The sequence below is a fragment of the Carya illinoinensis genome, chromosome 15 (genome assembly GCF_018687715.1).
Source record: "Carya illinoinensis cultivar Pawnee chromosome 15, C.illinoinensisPawnee_v1, whole genome shotgun sequence".
Lineage (NCBI taxonomy): Eukaryota > Viridiplantae > Streptophyta > Magnoliopsida > Fagales > Juglandaceae > Carya > Carya illinoinensis.
Genome location: NC_056766.1, coordinates 38278042 through 38302180, shown reverse-complemented (window position 1 = coordinate 38302180; position 24139 = coordinate 38278042). Strand labels below are relative to the sequence as shown.

Sequence of the window (24139 nt, the reverse complement as noted above, 5' to 3'; positions counted from 1 at the left end):
CGAATAAAAGAAATAGATTAATACATAAACGTTTGAATGACTTAGTATTTATTTGTTATAACTTGAAGCTGCGAGAGAGATAAATTTTTTTAATACTAATGTCTTTCACGTTTGAAAATATATATAATATTTTTAATTATGTTTGATTTTATTTTGACAGGAGCATAAAAAAAAGAATAGATGTTTTAAATCCAATCAATCTTGAAAACAATGACTTGATGGAAAAATGGGTGAGTGAAGAATCTGAGCTTCTTGATGGAGAAGATTTGAATTGGGCAAGTATTGAGGAGCCATTAATCTCACTAAATGAGGAAGACATTGATAATATTGGTGTTGATGTTGATGATGGTGGTGACGTTGATGAAAATATTTTGATTAACATGTCGAATCTTGATCCTTATTGTCTTTTTGATGAGAATGAGTGATTTTATTTTAATGGTTGGATTAAGAACTTATTTAGTTTGTAACTTAAAACTTAAGACTTGTATTGAGAAATATTGAGTTTATGACTTATTTTATAATTATTTTGGAATACAGTAAATGCTTATATATATATATATATATATAATTTATTCAGGTATAAACTATTCCGAAATGGTACACAAAACGGTATCGGTACCGAAACGGCCGAAATATTATTCTGAAACAGTACACGAAACGGTAACGGTACTAAAATATTTCGTTTCAGTATTTTGACCAGTACGGCATCCGGTATAGTATTCAAAACATTGATACTAACATTTTCCAAAGCCAAATGCCTGTACAACAGCATCAATCATTAGATATCACCAACTTCCTATCATACACTATCACTCCAAAAAAGACCCCAACACCACATGATCCACACGTTCATGCTTAGGTACATCCTACCAAATCTCTAGACTTAATTTTCTCCTAAATGATATTAATCCAATACCAATTCTAATATAATAGAAAAATAATTCACCTAAAAAGAGTTCATATGCAAAAACAGTTTTTTTTTATAATTTACTTGTAAAGAAATTTTTTATATCTCAATAAATATCAAGATTAACCAACTTTAAGCATACAAAAACTTTAAAATATATGTTAATAGCTTATGAGGAAGCCAAATATGTTAGGTAATCAACAAACCTGTCCATCACATTATTTACAACCACAACAAATATCATTACGAAGCCTCACAATCACAAGTCTAGTTTACATTCTTCACAACAAATTTCTTGAAAAAACCTCACACAAGAAGTCTAGTTTACATTATTATTGTACAATAACCTTACATCTCCTCATTGCTAGATGGTGTTGGTTGTGTGACAGTACTACATTGGGTTCCAACAACAAAATCTTCAACGTCAGCATCAAGTTTAGCGTTCACCACCTCACCATATTGTGATTCGTTGTCAAATATTTTCCTGCAAGTCTAAATTTCAAAATTGTTATATCTATTTTAATCACATTTTCAATACAAGTTCCTTAGAAACTCAAATAATAGTTGCCTACAAGTTATAAATTTAGTTCTCATGTCCAATTTCCTCAAAATTAAAGAGTTTCAGAATGTACAGACTGAAAAAGTTTTTCACGTGCAAATAACAAGTACTTCAAATAGCAAAATAATAGTCAAAATTCGAGCAACTACCAATAACACCTCAACTTGAAATCAAGTGTGACTGAAGTGACCCAGAAAAAACTACACTGAATGTCAACAAACATAACAAAAAACCTCAAAAAATATATAACTAGTTTCATATGTGTTTAGGAGAGAGAGAGTGGATGTTTAGAAGGGGATCAGGGATGAGAATGCCTACACTCTGTCAACAACTCTGTGGAATAGAAGGAGAAGGAAAAATATATATATACACACACGTATGTGTATATTTAAAGTTTGAAGAACATGGCCGTGTAGGTATAATGTGGGGAAATCAAGTTTGTACAGTTAATGTCGTGAAGATGATTCTTTTGGCAAACTCAAAAATGGTAGCTATGAATTGTTTCAATTCTCTCTAATTAATAGTGTACATGGATATAATGTCATCTTGTTTGCTGGATGTTTGAGACTTTATAAATCTATGAATGATTTTCCTCTACATATTTTGGAACATGAAGTCTTTTTACTTTAAATCAAATTTTATATTTTAGCATGCCTTTGATTAAATATCAATCTAGTCTACATGTGATAACGATTATTGCAATAAAACTTAATTAAATTTACCTTTTTGGATCATAGGTGATTTAAGGAAGTCAGTAGGAGTGTAAAAATAAATCGAAAAACCAACTCGGACTGGACCGATTTGGTTCGGTCTGGCTTTTGACCGATTCGATCCGGCATCAGTTTTATATTTTCCAACACCGGTTCATATATTATATATATTTTATTAATTTTTAATGTTATATATAATATATTTTATATTATATATAATTTTTTATATATAATATATATAATTATGTATGAAATAATATATTATAATTTATAATGTAACATTTTAATCTTAAATATGAATATTTATTTGATCATATGTTTTGAATATAAAATATATATATTAAATACATTTTGTTGCCTAATAAATTCTCAATATATTTCTTTTGATGAATATATTAGTAATACTAATATACTTAATATATTAAAACTGAAAAACCAGATTAGAACCGGTAAAACCGAATGTACCAGTTTAGGGGAGTAAATGATGCATAATTGATTTTTGATAATACAAAACAGGTACATGCCGGTTCGGTCCATCCAAAATCGGACCAGACCGAACCGGTTATACCCCTAGATGTCAGAAATGCTAAAAAAAAAGCTTATTCCTCCAAAATTCAATGCACAAATTCACTCCCACCTTGTTCTTGCAACATATACATATATCCACAAAACACCTGAAGGTCTGTACTTTGCTCCCACACGCCACATGAATGACTCTCTCTATCTCTCTCTCTCTCTCTCACTCTCCATCTTCATCATAATACCATCATAACCCCTCACCCCTACCATCAGTCCATCACCAGTAAGAAAAATAATCCCCACCCACCATCAAGCCTTTGATAACTTCATCGAAAGTAAGGAAAATAACTCCCACCCACCAACAAAATATAATAATATGGAGTAGCATTATGGAGCAAAAACAATGAAGAATGGAGACAACGAAAAACTATAAAAATATGGAGTAGATTGGATATGAGAGAAAACTTGTGTATTTGTTCGATAGTTCATTCTCATTGGCAACCCAAACGGTGGTGCAGGCAGTGCGACTTCAAAAATGTTAGCTGAACATGGGCGAAGGGGAAAATTTTGAAATTGTATTCATCAGACTGATTTGAGAGTATTTGGAGGTAAAATGTAAGTTTAAAAAAATGCCACGTCATCGAGTGTATGGTGTATGAGCATTGAGGAGCAAATAAGTAGAACTACTCATTTCATGAAGAGAGATGCCACTTTAGTAAGAACATTCAAATATTCTAAGGAACCCTTTTCATAAAACTTTTTATAAGAAAAATCAACAAAATGAAGCTTGTATCGATGATTCAACATAATTGTTATAGCCAACATTGAACTCAAACCAATATTTCTCAAACTTAGCAAGTATTTGACAAGATATTTTCTTCACGTAGTCATTTTCACTTTCAAAGTGTTCTTTTAATGTCAAATAAATTATAAGCACTGTTGGAAAGTAAAAATTGGTTGTAGGTTCCAGAAAAGTCACAAGTTGCATCATAAAAAACTCCTAAAAAAGTGTTAATCTTTTCCACTTTTTCCTACTTGGATGTTGATAAACAATACCTAAAATTGGAATCAGTTAACTCCAAATGGCAAAATGCACGATGATAAAAAAAAAACACTCTCAAGCATAAGAAAAGTATAATAAGATCTAGTGGGGACATCCTGTCTCAGCCCTTCCTTACTATCCAAAGACATTTGATTTATTGAATCTAAAATTTTTTGTTTCCTCATTTGTAATCCTTTGACATACTTAATACTTTCACAAACTTTTTGGATAGCATAATCAATCTCTTTTAACTCATCTTGTACTACCAAATTGAGAATATGAGTACAATAAAAAAGATGAAAGAACTCATCATTACAAATAAGGACTTTTTTAATGTTCAATTGAGTTCTTAAAAACTATTATGAAACGTCATTAAAAGAAGTATTGTCTAAAGTCAATACAAAAATCTTGTGTTGAAATCTCCACTCACATAGCAAATTATAAATTTTTTCAGACAAAAAAATGCTATTATTTGGTGGTGGTATAAAAGGAAAGTTCCAAATCTTTTTATGTAGAACTCATTTCTTATCCAAAAAAATGTACTGTAATGCACATATAACCATAAGTGGTTATAGAAGTTTACAAGTTAGATGTCAAACTAATTCTACTAGTAGCATAATCTAACATGCATTTAATCCTTTTTTTTTATCTCGATGATACATCTTAACCAAATTAGCCTTAACAATATTTTTAAAAATAATTGGAACATCTGGACGTAAGTATTGTAATATAGATCTCACATTTGAATATCCAACAAACTGAAAAGGCACTTCATACTTCATAATAGTGTCTATCAATATTTCTTTTTATTATTCAGAATCAAATTTAGAAGCGCTTATCGAAACAAATTCACTATTTTGTGCGAACATCAATTGACTAATATCTTGTGAACTTCTTATAAGGCATGCGTTAGACGCTTCAAATTTTCGGTTCCATATTTGTTCACTACTAAGTAAGAACCTCCACACATCTTGCATTTGGCTCATGCCTTACCATCACCTTTGACACAATTAGGAACTATCTAAAAAAAACTCACCACTTTTGACCGTTTCCTTCATTTTGCTTTAGCTTTTTCATTTTAAAAACTTTTCGAATCCTTCACATCCAAACCAAATCGTCATTTTTGCCTACTGCCTTACTCGTCTGGCATTTTTAGAAAGTCGAAAATGAAAATCAGCAACTAATAAAGTATTTAACCATAACTTAAAAGATTTAAATTAAGAAATATAATTAAGAAATGTAAATCTTCTCATGAGATGCTAATAAACGTGGCACATACATTAAAATAAATTTTCAACAGTTTACTTTGTTTCTAGCATAAAAAACTCATTTTATTCTCATTAAATTCTATCAAGGAGATGAATCTTATTTAACTGTTACTTAACCACAAACTATTGCATGCTTACTTAAATAAAAAAAGGAAAATTGCTACATGAGTTGAGGCCCCGCAAGAATGTGATGACTAGGAACAAGGAAAAGATAAACAAATCCTTTCGAGGTCTTCATGTCCAACCTATATATATATATATAGGTGTCTTATTGCATATTGCAGCCAATTTATAAAATGGTAGGTTGTTAGCAATTACTATTATGGTAGACAGAAAGATAAATATCAATATGAGTGAGATTGCATATTGAGGATGAATTGATATAGTCAATGAAAATAAATTGTAGCCTTTGTTGTTTGCATGATTATGTTGCAATTCCTTGTGATTTAGTGAAGAATAATCTAGTCTCATTGGAAACCTGTGCTTGCTTAGGACAAAACTTAAACTAAACCAGAGGAGCATTAGGAAAATAACCCTACAACATGGCATTGCTACCCTTGAACATGACACTGCTACCTCACCAATAATTTTAGAAAGAATACCACGATGTCCTTAAGAGAACCAAGAGAACAACATATGAGACAATTTGTTTAGTTCATGAGCCAAAAAATCTTTTCCTCCATTATATGGCTGTTTCTGCTCTAGATCTTCTTCATCCATTTATTTACTCTTCTTTATTTTGTCTCTTAAATATGTGCATATCAATGTCCATAAAAAACAAGCAACAAGTTTAAGTTTTAATTTCATTTATTTTAAGTAATTAAGTGTTCAATTTCTATTCCATATATTCAATTAGGATGTAATAAAAATAAAAGAGAAAATTATTTTGAATGCCCCAACTACTTAAATTGAATGGAAATTATAAAAATAAAATGAATAGAAATTTAGAAATATGATGACTGCAATTAGCATAGAACAAATTCCAATATTAAAACAGTTTTTACTATTAATCAAGCTAATTTCAAATCAAAGCAATAGCGGATATAGATTGGTAGGATTTAATATGTTATCCTGTTGCTGAAGATCTAGAGAGAGGAAGTGAAGTAGAAGCTACTACCAAGGACCTTGCTGGAACCAAACAAATTATTTTCTTAGGAACCAAACAAAATTATAAATCTTATAAAGAAAAATTAATAAGAAGAGAAGAATGAACCTGCAGTAAGTGGTTGAACTTAAGCCTTGGCCCTGTGACTTGTGCGATAGGGGAGAAGAGAAGAAGTGTGATTGTAAGAGCCTCAAAGATGGCCTAAGACACCATAAGATGGCTGAGTGGCTGGAAGCTAAATGACGAAATTGCGACTTATGATGGAGGTGGTCACGTGGCTGTGTGTGTTAGGGTTTTTTCTAAACTAGGGGGGGAGGAAGAAGATAATATCTTAGATTATGAATTTGTGAGGGTCCAAGGGAGTGTGAGATTGAGTGCAGTGGGTAGGAAGTTTGTCACTTAGGGTTTTTTAGCTTTTAGGTATAAGGGTAAAAATGTAATTTTAACTTTCACATCATAACGGGTTGACTTGCTAGTGACCCGTTAAGCAATCGTGCCTTAATAGGTTAACTCATTTTAACCTAATTCGTTAAGGCTAAAGTCAAATTCGCTATTATCGTGTTATGTTCGTATTGGGTTAATGGATCATGTCATATATTGCTACCCCTACATCCATCCTTGAGACTTATGTCAATTAGAAAGTTTAGAAAAATTATCAATATCAAAATCAACTGGCACACTGAGTGGCGTAACGGAAAATTACCAAATTACAAATTTGGTATGATACCCATCAATCAGCTCCTCCCATGTCTCCTTGAACTTCATAGCGATATTATGCATATACCCAACTACAAACTTGTAAAATTCTTGTCTTATAATACCCTATTTCAATAATTTTTTATTGGAAAACTAATTGAATGAGTGTTGACACATACATCAATATGCTACATGTGAATCTTTATTTACATGTGACATCAGTAGTTGCGTTAGCCAATTGAAGATTATGGCTAATTTTGTTACACAGAATCAAACTATTTCATCTAATTTCATATAATAATTACAATTTTTCTAAATTTTCATATAAAATATAAGAAACAATTTAATTTTTTCAAATTTCAAAACAAAACTAATATTAAAAAATTATATTATAATAATATTTTATTTCACTTTTAACAAAATATCTCATATCTTCTCATGACATACTCATATCGTGTGATAGGCTTACCTTTTAAAAAAAAGTTAACCAATTACTTTATTGTGAGTTTTTTAATTATTAAATATTAGTATTGTAAAATTGCATTCTCAATTTGCATATATTTTTTTAAAAAAATATAGGCAATAAGTTTACAATTTAAAAAAAAAGAAAAAAGAAAAAAAAAAGAAGAAAAAAAAAAAAAAATGTCTCCATCGGTTCTGGCTAAAGCGTAGCTGTGGGCTGTGGCACGGGTCTAATGGGGAGCCCAGGCTTTGGAAGGGGAAGACTGAAGACCGTGCTAGAGTTAGACCCAAATCGTTTGATCACTCGCCTCCTCTGATCCCAATCTCACACCGATCCCTGCTACTGCCTCCGTACAAGAAACAAACAACGAAAGACAGAAGTATCTCACCCTCAAAGTCATGTCGCGCGAGAGACCCAGGAGAGGCGTACTACCTCCGGCTCAAGAGGTACCTACTTCTACATCTATATCTGCTCTTGTTCTCTGTTTTTGGTTGCCGGGAAGATAGTGGAACAAAAGAATCAAGGGAGCTCAAAATTTTGAATTTTTTATTTTGTTCTTCATTGTACAACTCGGTTGATTCGTGGGCTTTGATTCATGGTTCCTATTTTCCTTCTTAACAATTTCGTTAGAGTTAAAAAGCTGAATTATTTACAATCCTTTCTTCTTTTTAAGCAAGTTTTGTATAAACGATTGGTCATTGTGTAGTTTCAATCTTTTAGATCACTTAGTAAGAGTTGTCGGAAAACTCTGGGACTGCTAATCCTGTTCCACAAAGTAGTCTATTTTTTTTTTTTTTTTTTTTGTTGTCCGGTTGACTCGAAACGGGTTTTACTTTGTTGGTAGAATCCGTTTCAATGAATGAGAGCAATGCGTTTTGGTTATGTACCCTCTTCTTGCTCTTGTATGCAGAACATCGAGAAATTACAGAAAGTTGTAGAAGGGGGTGATTATTATGGAGCTCAACAAATGTACAAATCAATTAGTGCAAGGTATATGCATTATCTTACCAACCCCCAACCATATTTGACATGCTAAAAAGAAAACATATTTGACATAACGGTATAGGGACTCAATTTCTTATACTTGTCATAGAATTAAGTGAACTACTCGTGTTGTCAATTTGAGGTATGCATACTGACGAAATGTGCATGACTTTTCACAGATACGTGTCTGCTCAGAGGTATTCTGAAGCATTGGATATTCTCCAATCCGGTGCATGCATCCAGTTGAAACATGGGCAGGTTATTCTCTTCCAAGTCCTTCATTCGTATGCTGTTCATGTTTTTTCCCTGTTTTATGTATCTTAAAAGTAATCATCTCAGATACTGGCCGTGGGTTGCTTATATTACTATCAATTCTTGATGAAGATGAAATATAGCTCAGTCAATAAAGATCTCCCACATTTATCCTATTGCCCAATATTCCTACCTTTGCATTGGCAATTAAACGTGCTACATTTTGTTGCTGCTTCTGTATAAATCTTCCCCATTTTCAATGCAAAATTTTAAATATGTTGGATATGGAGTTGCAAAAGACTAGGCCTAACATTGGGATAGATTAATTTTGAATCATACAGGATCGAAGTGCAATCTAATAGAAAGGTATGCCCATGGATTTCCCATTGGGCACATTTTTATGCATATGATACTATTTTTTAGATATGATGTATGTGGAATTTCATTGAATGTGCTTGACTTGTCATAAAATTAGAGGTCTTTATATCTTTTGAATTGGTTCCATTGATACGTGGCAAAACATTTCAGATTACTTGTGGGGCGGAGCTTGCTATATTGTTTGTGGAAACTCTTGTAAAAGGGAAAGTTCCTTATGACGATGAAACTCTTGGTCAGTTGGCTTGTTCATTCCTTTAATATAATTTTTAATGCTCACTAGCACTTTCTTGGTCAATTCTTACTTTTTTTACGATACTTTTTGCTTGTTGTCTCTTCCTGGGCCAGCTGTGCTTTTCTGGTGTTGACTGTTTCCTAATTGTGTAATAACTTGGGGAATTATGTAATTTAGCTGGGCTAGATTTTCTGGTTGTATTAATATTTTGATACATGTCTTTCTTTGTAATTATGACAAAATATCTATGTTAGATCGTGTCAGGAAAATATACAAGACATTTCCTCAGATTCCTCTGCCACAGCACTTACCAGATGACGATGAAATGCAGCAAATTTCTGAAGCTCTTGGGGCAGCAAAAACACGTGTAGAGGGCTGCTCATCATTCTTAAAAGCTGCAATAAAGTGAGACATTATCACTTGTTTTCTTGGTCAGAAAAGATCTTCTTGGTTAACCCTGATGGGTAGCTCAGTTGGTCAGGCCTTGGGTTTGCTCCCCAATGGTCACTAGTTCGAGTCCCCTCAAGGCCATTGGAGGTTTACCTGTCCGTTAAATTTAGGGCCCGTGGGATTAGTCGAGGTGCACGCAAGCTGGCCTAGACACCCACGGATATATAAAAAAAAGTAAAAAAATAAAAAGAAGATCTTCTTGGTTACATTTATTTCACTTGTTGGGTGCTTTTGGTGGATGTTAAGATGCCCTTTCTTCCCCCAAACCTCTTTCCTGGTGCAGTAATATATGTGATTCAAAATTCAAATGTGTTAAGTTTCCAACATTCTGCTCTCTGGTGCTGTCTCTGGCAAAATCTATGCTAAAAGCATAATTGGAGAACCATATCTAGGATGTATCTGAAAACCTAGTCGTTTTCTACCCAACTTTTCATATTAGGATGGGGCAACTAATGCTGTTCTGAGTTTGTCATTCACATGCCAATGCATTCCTAACATTCCAGATCTTTTTGTTTTTCAGGTGGTCTGTGGAGTCTGGAGCACATAAGAATGGATCTCCTGAACTACATGTTATGCTAGCTGAATATATATATTCTGAATCTCCTGAAGTGGTAGGTTCGATGGCAGAAATCTTGGCTTCAAGAAGTATCTGGTTTTTGCTGCTCCTCTCTAATCTACAAGGCTTATTTTTTTACTTCTGTTTTTGGGGTGTCTAACTGAGCCTTACATCTTATTGCTATCTTCTTTGATTAAACTCCATTGAGATTTCTATATTTCCCTATTATTAGGTGAGGGGAAATGCAAAGTTGTGAAAATTGACACGTTCTCAAGTTTGTATACCAAAGAAATAAAACCAAAGTGATAGCATCTATCTCAGCTGTTTGATACAATATAACTTATTAAAAGACAACCAAAAAACCAAAAAAAAAAAAAAAAAAAAAAAAAAGGAAAAGAAAAAGGGGCTTCTAGAGGGAAGATGCAAAGCAAAATCATGAATGCCACATTCTAGCAGTTTTCTGGAGTTTGAAAGTTATGTTATCGATACTGAAATACAGTTGTTTGCTCTTTGGAATGCTGTCTTGGACCCATGTGCTTGTCGCTTTTGGAACATATTTTATTTCTGTTAATTTCTTACCATTACTTTCATTTCTACATTTTGTGCTCTAAATTATTTGGAAATTTGATAAAATGTTGTTATTTCCATGGGCCTAACTGCGCTTTTGATTATTATCCATTCAGGTTATTGAAATGTCCTTTAGGTAGTCAAATGAATACTAAGCATTTTAGTCTGTGGATCTTGGCCTTCATTTCAGTGTCTAATCACAGATGAATGCATGCTTCCTTACAGGACATGGCTAGAGTATCATATCATTTTGTTAGAGGAAACAATCCAAAGAATTTTGCATCTATTCTAGTCAATTTCACAGAAAAGGTTGGCCTCCTTACTCTATATATTTTCTTTTTCAAAAATATTATTACTAGGATGCTGAGGTACAAAAAGACTACATCATACAGTTTTTTCATGTTGAAACATATTGCAGCATAAAATTTATACTGTTCGGTTTCTCTTTTTAACTAACTTCACCATAAAATGTAATAGCTTTAGATACCAGAAATATTTTCCACCAGAATAGCAGCACAAATATACTAAATAATTGTAGAATCATTGAAAACCTGCATAAAATTATCCCAAGTTTCGAATTATTCACCAAAAGAAACAACGCTGCAGCCAATATACAAATTTTGAAACACGACCCAAACCTAGCACAGCTTTTTATTTTTTTAATAATTGGATTTCTCGACCAAGTTACCTTCTGTATCAGATTTACCATAGTTTCTCCTTATTTGTTTTCTTTTTTCTGGATATTCTTTTACTCAACTAATTTAGTTCTCACCCTGCAGTGTTATCCAGGTGAAGATGATTTAGCCATTGCCCGAGCAACTTTAATGTAAGAACACTTGAGAATTATATATTTGTATGGTGATTACCATTATCATCAGTACCCTTTCTGAATTCCCAATCTGGATCATAGAACTTTCCTTTATCCTTTATCTTAGCTACAATATTCGATGACTGGTTTATGCTTTCTTTTATTTCCAATCTGGAATTGTAGAATTTCTGGATATAGGAGTCAATTCGATTGTTTTATAATAAGCTGAGATGTTAGGTAGCAATATCCGCTTCCCAAATGATTAAAAAAAAAGTATTATATTGGAGTTTACTTATAAAAAAAAAAGTATTATATTGGAGTTTACTTATAAAGAAAAAAGTATTATATTGGAGTTTCTGAAAGTGGATAGATAAAGTTAAAAATTTGTTAGAATATAATTTTTGTTTTGATGTTTGTAAAGGTTGTATTGATTTTTGTGTTTGAGTAATGATTTGATGAAAAGTTTAAAATTTGAAATAGAAAAGTTTTTTGTGTTTGCGTGATGTTTGGGAATGAAGTTACTTTGCCAAACATTCTCCTTTCCAAGGTTCAAAACTTAGTAAGCATTTTCGTCTTTTCCATGATAGGTATGTAGCTTCGGGCAATCTGAGAGATGCTAACTATCTCATGGATGAGATAAAGAAAGAAGTGGCATCTAAGCAGCTTGACTTTCCCCAGTCAGATTTGATCCAGTTCATCATATATCTTTTGCAAACGTAAGTTGTATTTATTTATTTATTTTTTGTTTTATGATCACAATTCTTTTTGTTTTCCTTTAATTGTATTCCAACCATCCCTACTCCAAACTTTACGAGTTTTTTTCATGCAAGCATTAAGTGAAACACTGTTGCCCAACATTAGCCTTAGACATTATCATTTGTGAAGGTAGGTTGTGTCATTCTTGGAAGTGTTTAATCTATGAAGATCATTGGTTAATCTGAAAATTCTTTTCAATGCAGATTACAGAGAGATGCTTTGCCTCTTTTTAATATGTTGAGAGCAAGTTACAAGACAAGTTTAGAAAGGGAACCTACCTTTAATGAGGTGTGCAATTTTTGTGATTGTTACCACTTTCTTCATTGCTTAAGAATGCTTCACCTGCTGCCTATAGCAAAGTTATACCGACTGCATTGAGCTACTTGTATTTTGATTTGATTTAATAGTTACTTATTTTGGCTTAAATTTGTGTTAAATCTAACATGAAGATTACTGTTTAGTTGCTAGATGAAATTGCAGAGAAATTCTATGGAGTGCGACGTAGAAATCCCCTACAAGGGGTGTTTGGGGATATTTTCAAGGTATTACTTCTTGCTTCCTAGTGATTCATTTTGGGTTAATTGGATTTTTCCCATCCTAGGATATAGGGACACTACAAGTCTGCAACATCCTCCATGGATTACAATTTTACCATCCTCACTTAAGAAAGATTTGCAGTTGCCCCCACCCATTCCAATTGACAGGAAATGTAACATCTTTATGATCATATGCTAAGCACGTGATGGTAGTTAATGTCAAAATGACAAATTTACACCAGGACCAGAAGGTTATAAAAACTTAATGATTTTTCTTTAGGATTAGTCAGGACGAGAACCAAAGCGTGGCAGAAGCAGGACTAACTGTGAACTTAATACGAATTGAAAGGGGAAAAAAAGTAACTGGCAGAGAAGTCCTTTATGAAATAGTAACTGTTCTCCTCCAGTGCAGCAGTTTGTAGTTATTCCAACTTTATGCCCATCTTCTTCACCTTCCTGACCCATTTGCTATCTCCACTTTAGTTTTTATTTTCTTGAGCAACCAAAAAGTGGGAAATGTTTCTTACATTCATATGCTTCAACAAGATGGCCTTTGAAAAAGGGAAGCTCAATTTAATGGCAGGGAGGCAATCACAAACTGTCCTGAAACTAGGAGGTGGATTGCGAAATAGTTATTTCTTTCCTTTTCTAGATGGTAGAAAAATTATAAAAGAAGGTTTTTTCAATAATGAAAAAAAAGAGAGAGATTCTAAGCAGTAGCAAAAATCTTGCTTGAAATGTTGACATTTATTGACTTATAAAAAAGTGTTGCCATATACCGTGCAGTTGATGGGAGGTGAATAGCAATGTAACACAAGTTCAGTCTCTCAACCTTTATGGATCCAGCAACCCTACATTTGCTGGCGCGTTCAAGAGGAGTTCTTCATCTGTTTGGAGCTTCTTACCCATTTTCATATTGTGTTTCGTGTTTCTTCTGATAATTCTAAGGTTATTTTCATCAGTGACCGGAAAGACTTGCTCCACTCTTGAACCCAACTGTACCATTGCTCACTACACAAAAACCAATGTTCTGCTTTTCTTATGAAATGATTATTTGATTGTATGACTTGTCTATTTTCCCATTGAATAGCCTCACCAAACCTGGTATACTACATTAGCTTGATGTTTCCCTAAATGTTTCTGCCCGGCTTCTTTGCCTCCAATGATGCTTGTGGTACCCAAAAGTTCTGCAAAATCTACCTCTGTAAAGTGAATCTCGTTTTGTTTGTTTCATGGGACCACAACATTTGATTTCCCTCTTCATACCATCCAACTGTTTTGGTAGCTGTTGTTTTGTGATGGCTTGAGTATTAGGTCTCACCTTCACCATGCAAGGGTGCTTTGGCCAGAGGGTGATTCAGATTTCTGTATTTTTTTTTTTACATTTTGGGCAAGATAACAAAATAGAAGAAAGCAAGTTACAAAAATCAGGGAGGTTTGAATGAGAGATGCTGGACGAAATATATGGGTTGGAATGGTTGGTATGGAAATGCATCTAATAACATTATTGGTTGCAGTCCATCTAGCTCGGTTGTGAGTAATGAAATTGAAAATTCTATACATCTTTGCAACATCTCCGAGAGTCCATTGGATATTTTTGGCTACTGGGAGATCCTCCAAACTATCGTGAGATGATCATTTTGGATAGTCATGAGATGGTTATTCAGCTTTCAGCTGTTTGCAAGCTTGGCCTTAGGTGGAAAATTAAAAATATTTTGGCCATTTAGCCGATGAGAATGCCCATGTATATTGGTACAAGGAAGAGATTACCCTACCTTCCCATGTTCACCAATACAAGCAGAAAATTATTATGGTGAAGTCCAAATTGTTGCTTCTGCGAAGAAGTGTTAGGTGGATTTTACAATAGTAAGTTTATAAACTAATGTGATTTTAATCATTTATCTGTCTCACGCATGATTGACTGAAAAGATGCAACAAATTTGAAAACACAATAATAGAGAATTGTTACAAACACAAATAAATTATACAAAAATAAACTCACAAACTGACATGGTTTCATATGATCTATTAGATTTACTTGACGCTAAAAGTAACTCTACAATCTAATATATTATATTAAGCCATGAAAGTTTATAGATTTATTTTTAAAAACTCTATGTGCAGTTATTTTTATATACTTATTGCGCACTCTACTGATGTGATTGGCCAAAAAATTAGTAATTTTATATTTAAAAAAGTGATGCAACCAATCAGATCAATAGAGTACATGAATAGTAAGTAAAAAAGATTGTATGTAACATATCTTATATATATATATATATATATTATATCACATTTCAACCTTTATTTTTTTTAATTTTTTGTAATTTAATTATGAGTTTGTTACCTCATATACATTGTTGATGTGATAAAAGAAAATATATATTTAGAGTAATATTATATATATTTATTTTTATATATTTCTTACACATTTTATTAATATAATTGATTATATTAATTTTTTTAATATACAATTAATTATATTAATAAAATACATAAAAGGGTACGTAATTTTTATATATTTAAGAAGAAAGATTTATATCATTGGTTGATATGAAATCTAATGATTGTTTTGTGTGGGACAGAAAGCAACACGTCGTTGTTATCTAGCCCGCCAATCACATGCACTCCTCTTCGACCACATGCTAACAATGCTCGTCCTTTTTCTCACCTCAATATTTTTCTTATTTATTATTTGAATAAATTATTTACGTGCATGCATTTATTCGTTTATTTATTTATTTTAAATCTTAAGTGTGTTTAGATTCTGGCATTGATCACTTAAAATATTATACATCAATCATGGTACTGGTGTTGGCTTCTCTTGCTAAAGTTAATGTTTGTCATGTTTTTTAAGTTTTAATTTAGACAATCATTATATTTCATATTATATAGTAATAGCTTAAAAAAAAAATGACTTTAAATCTAGGGTTTGTGTTGTCCATGTGCTCATTCTAATTTTAATTCATATAACACATCCTACTTATAAAATATACAACAAATACCATATAACTGGTCTCTTATTCAACCCAATCTCAATTTTTTTAGTCATAACAAGCTAGCTTAAGGCTCTTTTTAAAAGTTGGAAGATATCGAGATCAACTCAATTCCGTTTAATTTTAAATCGAATCTAACATCTAAACACCTAACATTACTTAACTCAAATTTTTTTTACATGTGGGACTCTCAATTTTTTTCAACTAAACACTTTTTTACATGCAGGATTCATAACATTTTTCAACTTTCTATAAAACAAGTTTAAATTCATCTTAATATTCAAACATATCTAATATGACGAACCCACTCCATTATCTCAACTCATTACTATTCATGTAAAACTTAACTTATCTCAACTCAATTTAACATTCAAATGGGGCTAACTCTTAAGATGAGGAAAAAAAATAAAAACCACTGAGTAATCATAATCTCAAACATTGTTGAAGTTAATTTTGATATTATTTTTGGACCATTAATTACTCAATATTATCGTAATCTATTGACCTAAAGAGAAATGCTTTAGTCATAAATAGATTGGGAAATATTACAACTATAAAAGATCTTATAAAAATAAATCTATAAACTAACATAATTTCATATAATATATTAAATCTACTTTACTATAAAAATTGTTTTATAATCTAATATATTATATCAAGCCACAATCACATTTAGATTTATTTTTCTAACTAAAGCATTTTTCAAATAGATTTATAAAAGTTAATTTATAAAATGACAAAATTTCTTAAATTAATTTTATTGTAAAGTAGATTAAATAGATTATGCAAAATTATATCAGTTTATAAATTTATTTTTTAAAATTTCTTCTTTTTTTTTTTAAAAATGTAAAAAATAAAAATAAAAGTATTATACTTCCCCATTCGCCTCACCTCAAAATTTTAAATTATAACTTATTATTTAATAATATTTACTGCAGGCAGCATTCCTCTTGGTTGTAATATAATATGATATAAAGTATTATTACAACAGTGAGCATTTTCCTATAACAAAACCAGAGTCACAGGGTTTCGAAGAATTCGCCACGCGGCACAATATGATTGAGCGATCAGACTCTCTTGACGCGTCACCTGACAATCCCAGGGCCATGGCTCAGAGCAGTAGCCAGCAGGAGAAGCATCTCCCTGACTTCTATTTCCTGGCGGAGCCTTTACTAGCGTCACAGCTAAACAAAACATAATTTTAAAACAAATCCCAGGTTTTCTGCCACGTGTCACCTTATTAAGTCCTCCTCCGAGGTTCGCTCGCGCACGTGGTTACCGCAACCCCGGTCACCACACCTGACCGACCGGTCACCACCACTCAATTGACCCAACTAATCTGGTATAAAAAGGTTCGGGATTTTTAAGACTTTCTGGTCCAAAATTTTCCCCTTTTAAAAAAAAAATTAATACAAAAATTAATGGATGAAGTTTATCTGATTCTTATCTCTTTTAAGAAGATGAACGCTATTTTAATTTTATTAATAATTATATTTTATAATAAAATAATATATTTAAAAAAAATATTAATTATATTTATAAAAAATATTAATTATCTATATATCAGTTATTGATATATTAAAAATTAAAAAATTTATTTTATTTTATTTTTAAAATAAAATAAATCTTATATGTAAAATTGTAAATACATATATTTGAGATTATGTGAATTTTAAAATCAAAACTCTTACAAAAACACTATTTTTTAAGAGGTAAAATAGTAAGACAACCCTTTCTAACTAATTATTATTGCAAAGGGCATATTATTTAGTGTTTAAAGGAAGAAAATTCTGTTTTATTCAAGATGTATTGCTATTTATCTCTCTTTAAAATCATAGATAGAAAGTCTTTAAATTAAAATTTACAAAAGACAAAAATGTAAGTTTTCATTATAAATTTGATCAATTATATATTTAGAAAATTAAAATAAATTGTAACAATCAAAATTGTATTAATTTCCTCTTTTAAATTCTTAAAATTTTTAAGGTTTTATTAGTCATCATTTTCACATATTATACATCGGGAAATGCTTTGCCCACCGTTGGTGGTCCCTGGCTCGGCCATCGCTAGGTTTTTTTTTTTATTTAATGATTAAGAAAATTTTTTTCAATATTATTATAAATTTTTTATATTTTTTAAAAATATTTAAAAGTATTAAAAAAAAATTTGAAAAAAAAAAAAATTTTACCTAACGGCTCGAGCTGGAGCCACCAACTGTGCCTGTAGTACCGTTCATTATATATCATATTTATTTGAATTTTTTTAAATTAATTGAATTATACTATTAATTATATATACACTACATATTTAATAATAAAAAAAAAATTATATGTAACGTGTATCGTGTGAAGATTATTAATAGAATGCCCGACACAACGGTCCCCCACACTGCACCGACCGACAGGTCACGAGACTCACGAGCCCACAATTTCGCCTTCTCGCATCTTTCTATTTTATTTATTTATTTAAATCGGACGGTCCAAGTTTCCTTTTTTTTTTTTTTTGTTTTTTCTTTTTTTGGAGAGAAACGATATTGCTATTACTGTTCAAAGAAGCTTGCATGTCACAGTCTCTACAGACTCTGCACTCTCTTTAATTTCTGGCTTTCCTTCCTTTGTTGCTCTGTCTCTCTCTCTCTCTCTGGTACTAAGACGCAAAAGCATTTTCTCTCTGGTACTTAGTTACATGGTTTAGAAGCTTCGCTTTTTGTTTCTTTCTTCGTTTTCTGCGGGCTTTAGGTTTATTTAGGGTAAGTGATTCCGTTGGTGAAGCTTTTGTTTGTTGGGTTTGAAAGACACAGATATATATGGAGAGGGACTTTCTGGGTTTGAGCTCCAAAAATGTTTCGGCTTCTCATGTGAAAGAGGAGGCCAATGATGATTCTAACAACTCGGGTATGGTACTTGTTCAGTTTCTCTTTTCAAATCTGCTTCTGAAAAATTTCGTCCAGTCTGCTGCTTTGCTTATTATACCGAGTTTCAGTTTGTAAAGAGGTGTTAAATTAACTCCTTTTTTTCCCCTCTGTTTGCTTGATAGGAAAGCGTGGGAATTCTTGTATGCGTATCATTTTCCCCAGTTTAAACCGCATTAGCTACAAATAGTTTATTGCAGGTCGTGGTTTTGATTTGTTGAAATCATAAATAGTGAAAAAAAAAAAATACTTAGTCTTGATATTTAGCTCGCATAAGGTACAAGTAGTACATGGCAGCTGTTTTTTTTTTATATATATATATTTTCATTTTCTCGTTTATTTTATTTTATTGTATTTATTTTATTCTTATTATTCTTTTGAATATTAACCAATGAATAATGAGCCATATGGAATAACATGATCGATTCTTCTTTGAATGGTTGTAGAAACCTCCTTTTGCTTTTTAAATAATTGTTTTTCCAAAATTAAAAAAGGTTTTATTTTTATTAATTTTACTATTCCAGCTTTAGTTTGTCGCGTTGTAGATACTCGAGATGGGTACTTCCCTGTTTAATTTATTTAGAACCAAATAAACATAAGCATGAGGTGCTTATTGGGTATGCTAATTTAATATGTCACGTTGAATTGCCTATCAAAAGAACATATTTTTATTCTCCCCAAAACTAGTGCCTCAACTAGCTATGAGAAATACTGCAATAAAATATATTCTTAAATGAAATTATTGTCTTTGTTAAAAGAGAAGTGTATAGTTATAAATAGATCGTAAATCCGCAACATGGCTTCATGTGATACGTTAGATCTACTTTTCAATAAAAGTAATTTTTCAATCTAATTTATGATATCAAATCACGTTAATTTGTAGGATCTTTTTGTAGCTAAAGTTGCAGTTAAATAATGGATATGCTCACAAGGATTAATTAAATTCTTTGTTTTATAGTTCTTAATTAGCTCTCTCAAAAGCAATGCTTGGCCTAGCCCCGCGCTACCTGTGTTTACAATATAATATACTCCCTAAAGAAACGTTTGCCATAAACAATGATATATAGCATAATGTATCTTACTGTTTATGCTCCTTATCGAAAAGCGTTAAGCTCAATGTTCTTCTATCTTACCAATTGTTCAAAAGTGTTTTGGCTGTTATAAAGAGTAAGTTCATGAGTATAGATCCTACTCTTTGAGGGTATAACTTGTTTTCTAGCACTTTGTTTTTTAGCATCATATAAAGTAAGTTGACAATGTGCTGTATTCTTTTGTTTGTAGTGAACTTTCTTGTTAAATATTTTTCATGCTAATGGGATTTCTAACCTTACTGAATATTTTTACCAGAAAAAAGTACATGCCTTGAAAACATGACTCTGGTACTTGTCCTTACTTTAAGAAGGTCATGATTCTTGTTAGCACATAGTTTTGTAGGTGCTGTTGATTTTCTGTTCTTTTTGAGAGGATCAAGTTTCCACTTTTTTAGTTTTTAGGAATTGAAGGAATTTGTTATTAATATGGTGAAATGTTGGAAGGGTGGGGGGATTATATAATATTTATACCATATGATGTTTAGTTCATTTATGAGTTTCAATCATTCACGTACTTAATAGGGCCTCATTTTGCACTCTCTGTTTTCCAGTTCATATGAGAGGTTCAGGGATGCAGTGGTCATTCTCTAACAAGATTTCTGCCGGACCCCAGTTCCTGTCTTTCGGGACTTCTCAGGAAGCCAGGCCCAGAAAGACTCAGCAGGAATCACTGGCATCATCTGGATTCATGACTATTTCAACTGCTGATGTTTTCAACATTAACCAGCAACCATACTCTGGCATAATCCAGGTTCATATCTTTGCCTTGGCTTTGCATGTTAGGACCAGTGAATAGTATTTTCACTCTTTTTCTAATGCTGATGATGTTAGCTGGAATGAAGTTTGAACATTGTTCTGATGCAATATATGCTCTGAATGGATTGATATTTTTCCCAATCTGATCTTGTACTTTTTTTAGAAGAATTTGACTTTGGATAAGCAACTGGGGAACCACTCTGCAAAGACTGTCTATCCTCGACAATACTATGAAGCTCATTCAGTTCATTGCCCCCAGGAAAAATATCCACAAAATCAAAGGAATGCGGTTGCTTTGGGCACTACTGTGCTCCAATCTCATCATTTTCCCATGGGCCAGAACGTGGTTGGCTCTACCATAAAACCACAACCTCTAAGAATTGTAGCTCCTGTTTCTCTTCTTCCATCCACAGATTCCATTGTTGGTACCACTGGCCTCAGGTATGCAAATGTCCAGTATTTTTGTGTTTGCAATTTCGAATGAGAAAACTACGAAAGATTTGTAAAATAATGGAAGTTCACTAAAGATATTGAATCAAACCTATCATTTAGAATGATGTCGAAGAGCTCAATTGAGATTGAACTTTTGTAGGAATGCTTCCAAATCCTCTGGGGCACCTGCTCAACTGACTATCTTTTATGCTGGTTCAGTGAGAGTTTATGATGATATTACTGCTGAGAAGGTATACATCTTTCTAGACATTCTATATATCTTTCTAGACATTCTCTGATCTAAACCATTGAATGGAATCTGAATTTTATTTTATTTTATTTTTATTTTTTAAAATTTCTTGTCTCTACTCAGGCTCAGGCCATTATGTTACTGGCTGGAATGGGGTCTTCTCCATCATATCATAAGACACTTTCAACAGCCCAAGAGCCTTCCCCACATGATGGTGTGATTAAAAACCAGTCCCATACAACACCACTGTTCCCAGGGCTGCCAAACCCTCTTTCTCTTTCATCCCAAGCTTGTTCTCAGTCTGGAGTAGGGGCAAGTAGAACCAACGAATTGGAGACAGTCAAACCAATTGAAGCTTCATCATTTCCCCCCAATCATTTAGTGACTTCCAAAGTAGTCAGTTGGGTGGAATGTGCTGGCAAAACCTTAATCCCAACAGGTATAACTTCGTGTCTTGTGCACAATGCAGTTTCATTGTTGAAATAATAAACCGTATAGCTTGATACCAGCATCACATATTGCATTTTATTTTGTGTTTACAGTGGGTCTGCCTCAAGCGCGCAAAGCATCATTGGCTCGATTTTTAGAGAAGCGCAAGGAAAGGTAATTACTATTTCACTTTTCCTTTTCATGATGATTTATATTCTCATTGTCCAAGTTGATTCAACTGGGAGAAACTTACCAGTTGTCAGTTTCCCCAAGTGCCTTATGAATAGGTGCGCCTGGATGTTTAGGAGCTACATACCATTTTCGATTTGGCCCAGGCCATAGGACCTTAAATTAGCTCATGATTTTTGGGTTTTGTAGTGGAATTTCAAACGTGTGGTCAGTTCAAATGTGTCCTTATGTTTTGCTGCACCTTACAGATATATACACGCTGATCTTCATGGCCAAAAACTCAGATTATAGATAAATAAAAATTTGGTGTTCAAAGTTGTCCACTGATTCTATTAAAGGGGTCTATGATGTGTTAAGAACTGGAACTTCTCAGCTATAAATTTTGCTTGTGTTCAGGGTGATGCACATGTTGCCATACAATATCAGCCAGAAATCTCCAGACTGCACCGCTCGTAGACCAACTGCTGCATCTCCTCTCACAGCAATGAATTAGCCAGAAAGATGGGGAGCAAATAAGAGTTGCAAAACACTACTTTCAGTGATTAAAGGAAAGATCTTCATTGGCATTAAATGTCAAGCTCTATTCTTTTCACCCCAAGTTTTGACATATATGACAGAAATAATATTTAGCTTTTTTTTTTTATTTATTTTATTTATTTTATTATTGAAACTATAATATAAAGTCATTCTAGCTTGATAGCTTTATGATCACTCTTCTAATTTGTTATCCGATTCATTATGCTGTAGAATTATAGTATTCTGCTTGGCAACTGAGATTTTTCAGAAGAGAATTTTGAGTTTTAAGATTAAATATTAAAATATTATATTTTAATATTATTATTATTTTGAAATTTGAAAAAGTAGGAACAAAGTTGAATTGTTTATTATATTTTGTATGGGGATTTGGAAAAGTTGTAATGATGAGATGAGAATTTTGTGTTTGAGATGTGAATTCTTTGTGGCCAAACAATGGGAATTACATTGTTTGACTTCATCCTCATTATCTGCATCCACTGGCTTTCATATGGAATACATTTTTGGCGAGTGATGGTAGTTGGAAATGTGGGTTTTGTGATGTTAGTGCATGCATTTATGATAGTTTGCATATGAAATTGTCCAAAATTATCCAAAATTATGTGGCTTAAAGGATTGAATACTTGCACCCTATCTCCCTTATTAAAGAAAAAAAGTTGCATGCAATATAACTGTTGTATGCTCAATCCATGGTGATTACGTGCTATGTAAGAAATATTGCACTTTGTTCTAGGGACTATAATAGCAACTAGGGCGAATATACTCATCATGAAAGAGAATATGTACATTTTGTATTGGTCTATGACTGAATTGCAACAAGAACGGAAAGTAGGTAAAAATTACATTTTGCATTTTTAAAATATGTCACATTTAAGGGTGTATGTAAACGAGTCAAATTCGAACGAGTAGGGTGTGGCCAAGACTGTTCATTTAATTTGTAGTAGAATACTAGTCGAGTTCGACTTAATCACTTATTTATATTAGAATAATGCTGGATATAAGTTTAAGATATGTAAGTTTCATCTAATCATTTTGAAAAAAATGAAACTACTATAAAAAGTGTGTTTTTTAGGCGGCTCTCACTCGGGATTTACACTCCATTCGAAAGAAGTTCACATTTTTTTTTTAATAGTGGGTCTTACTTTTTACTAGAGGGCATATATGTCCTTGATTATATCCAATATTACAGTTATGATTTATATATATATATATATATATATTTTAAAGGAAGCTATGTAGCTCATTGGTATATCTAAACATAAAAAACCATCTTCAAATAGCAACTAGAGTGTAAAAACCATCACATTGGATTAGCCAAATTTCAGCTACAGTAACTTTTAGCTATAGTAAATCCAAATCTAAAACCAAATTTGATAAGTATTGTACGTTTTTTTATTAATTTTTTATAACTCTCTTTCTTCTCTCTATCTACTTCCACAATATTCACGTGAGTTTATTTAAATTAAATAGTAAAATATGATAAAATAAAATAAATTAATAATTAAAAAAATTAAATATTTTTTAAATTATTAATTACTCATTACTATATAATAAATAAATAATTCAATATAGAGATTTGATGTAAATAGTCAAAATCAAATTTATCTTATATTATTTTATTGTTATATAATGAAAAAATAGTTATTCTAATATGGAGACTTATGTAAATGGAATAGCCAAAATTTAAATTCATCTTACATTCATTAAAGTTATCCTTTATATATGCATAATCCATTAACAATGCTCTTAACATCATACTTTTT

The 24139-nt window shown here is 32.0% G+C and overlaps 2 protein-coding genes across 5 annotated transcripts; both read left to right on the top strand.

Moving 5' to 3' along the window:
- Positions 1-7485: 7485 nt before the first annotated feature.
- LOC122297653 (protein GET4) lies at positions 7486-13851 on the top strand. Its single transcript, XM_043107770.1, has 12 exons — positions 7486-7715; positions 8180-8259; positions 8433-8511; positions 9034-9115; positions 9370-9520; positions 10086-10176; positions 10914-10997; positions 11468-11514; positions 12084-12212; positions 12456-12540; positions 12714-12794; positions 13575-13851. The coding sequence occupies exons 1-12, from the start codon at positions 7668-7670 to the stop codon at positions 13590-13592; spliced, it is 975 nt and encodes a 324-aa protein (XP_042963704.1). The 5' UTR covers positions 7486-7667; the 3' UTR covers positions 13593-13851.
- Positions 13852-18312: 4461 nt separating this feature from the next.
- LOC122297736 (protein TIFY 6B-like) lies at positions 18313-22680 on the top strand. Of its 4 annotated transcripts, none has more exons than XM_043107881.1 (8): positions 18313-18457; positions 18579-18678; positions 20338-20537; positions 20706-20983; positions 21135-21225; positions 21348-21663; positions 21767-21827; positions 22239-22680. In XM_043107881.1, exons 2-8 carry the CDS (start codon positions 18591-18593, stop codon positions 22333-22335), a joined length of 1131 nt encoding a protein of 376 aa, XP_042963815.1. In that variant the 5' UTR covers positions 18313-18457; positions 18579-18590; the 3' UTR covers positions 22336-22680. The 4 variants fall into 4 exon arrangements, with proteins under 4 accessions (XP_042963815.1, XP_042963818.1, XP_042963817.1 ...); XM_043107882.1 differs by having other exon boundaries at positions 18409-18427; XM_043107884.1 differs by having other exon boundaries at positions 18341-18678; positions 20802-20983.
- The last annotated feature ends 1459 nt before the right edge of the window (positions 22681-24139 follow it).

Coding starts and splice junctions, on each gene's coding strand:
- LOC122297653 (XM_043107770.1), top strand. CDS start 7,668: ATGTCGCGCGAGAGACCCAGGAGAGGCGTACTACCTCCGGCTCAAGAG. Junction 9,521..10,085: donor TTCTTAAAAGCTGCAATAAA/GTGAGACATTAT, acceptor TTTGTTTTTCAG/GTGGTCTGTGGAGTCTGGAG. Junction 11,515..12,083: donor ATTGCCCGAGCAACTTTAAT/GTAAGAACACTT, acceptor TTTCCATGATAG/GTATGTAGCTTCGGGCAATC.
- LOC122297736 (XM_043107881.1), top strand. CDS start 18,591: ATGGAGAGGGACTTTCTGGGTTTGAGCTCCAAAAATGTTTCGGCTTCT. Junction 18,679..20,337: donor TGATGATTCTAACAACTCGG/GTATGGTACTTG, acceptor TCTGTTTTCCAG/TTCATATGAGAGGTTCAGGG. Junction 21,226..21,347: donor ATGATATTACTGCTGAGAAG/GTATACATCTTT, acceptor GTCTCTACTCAG/GCTCAGGCCATTATGTTACT.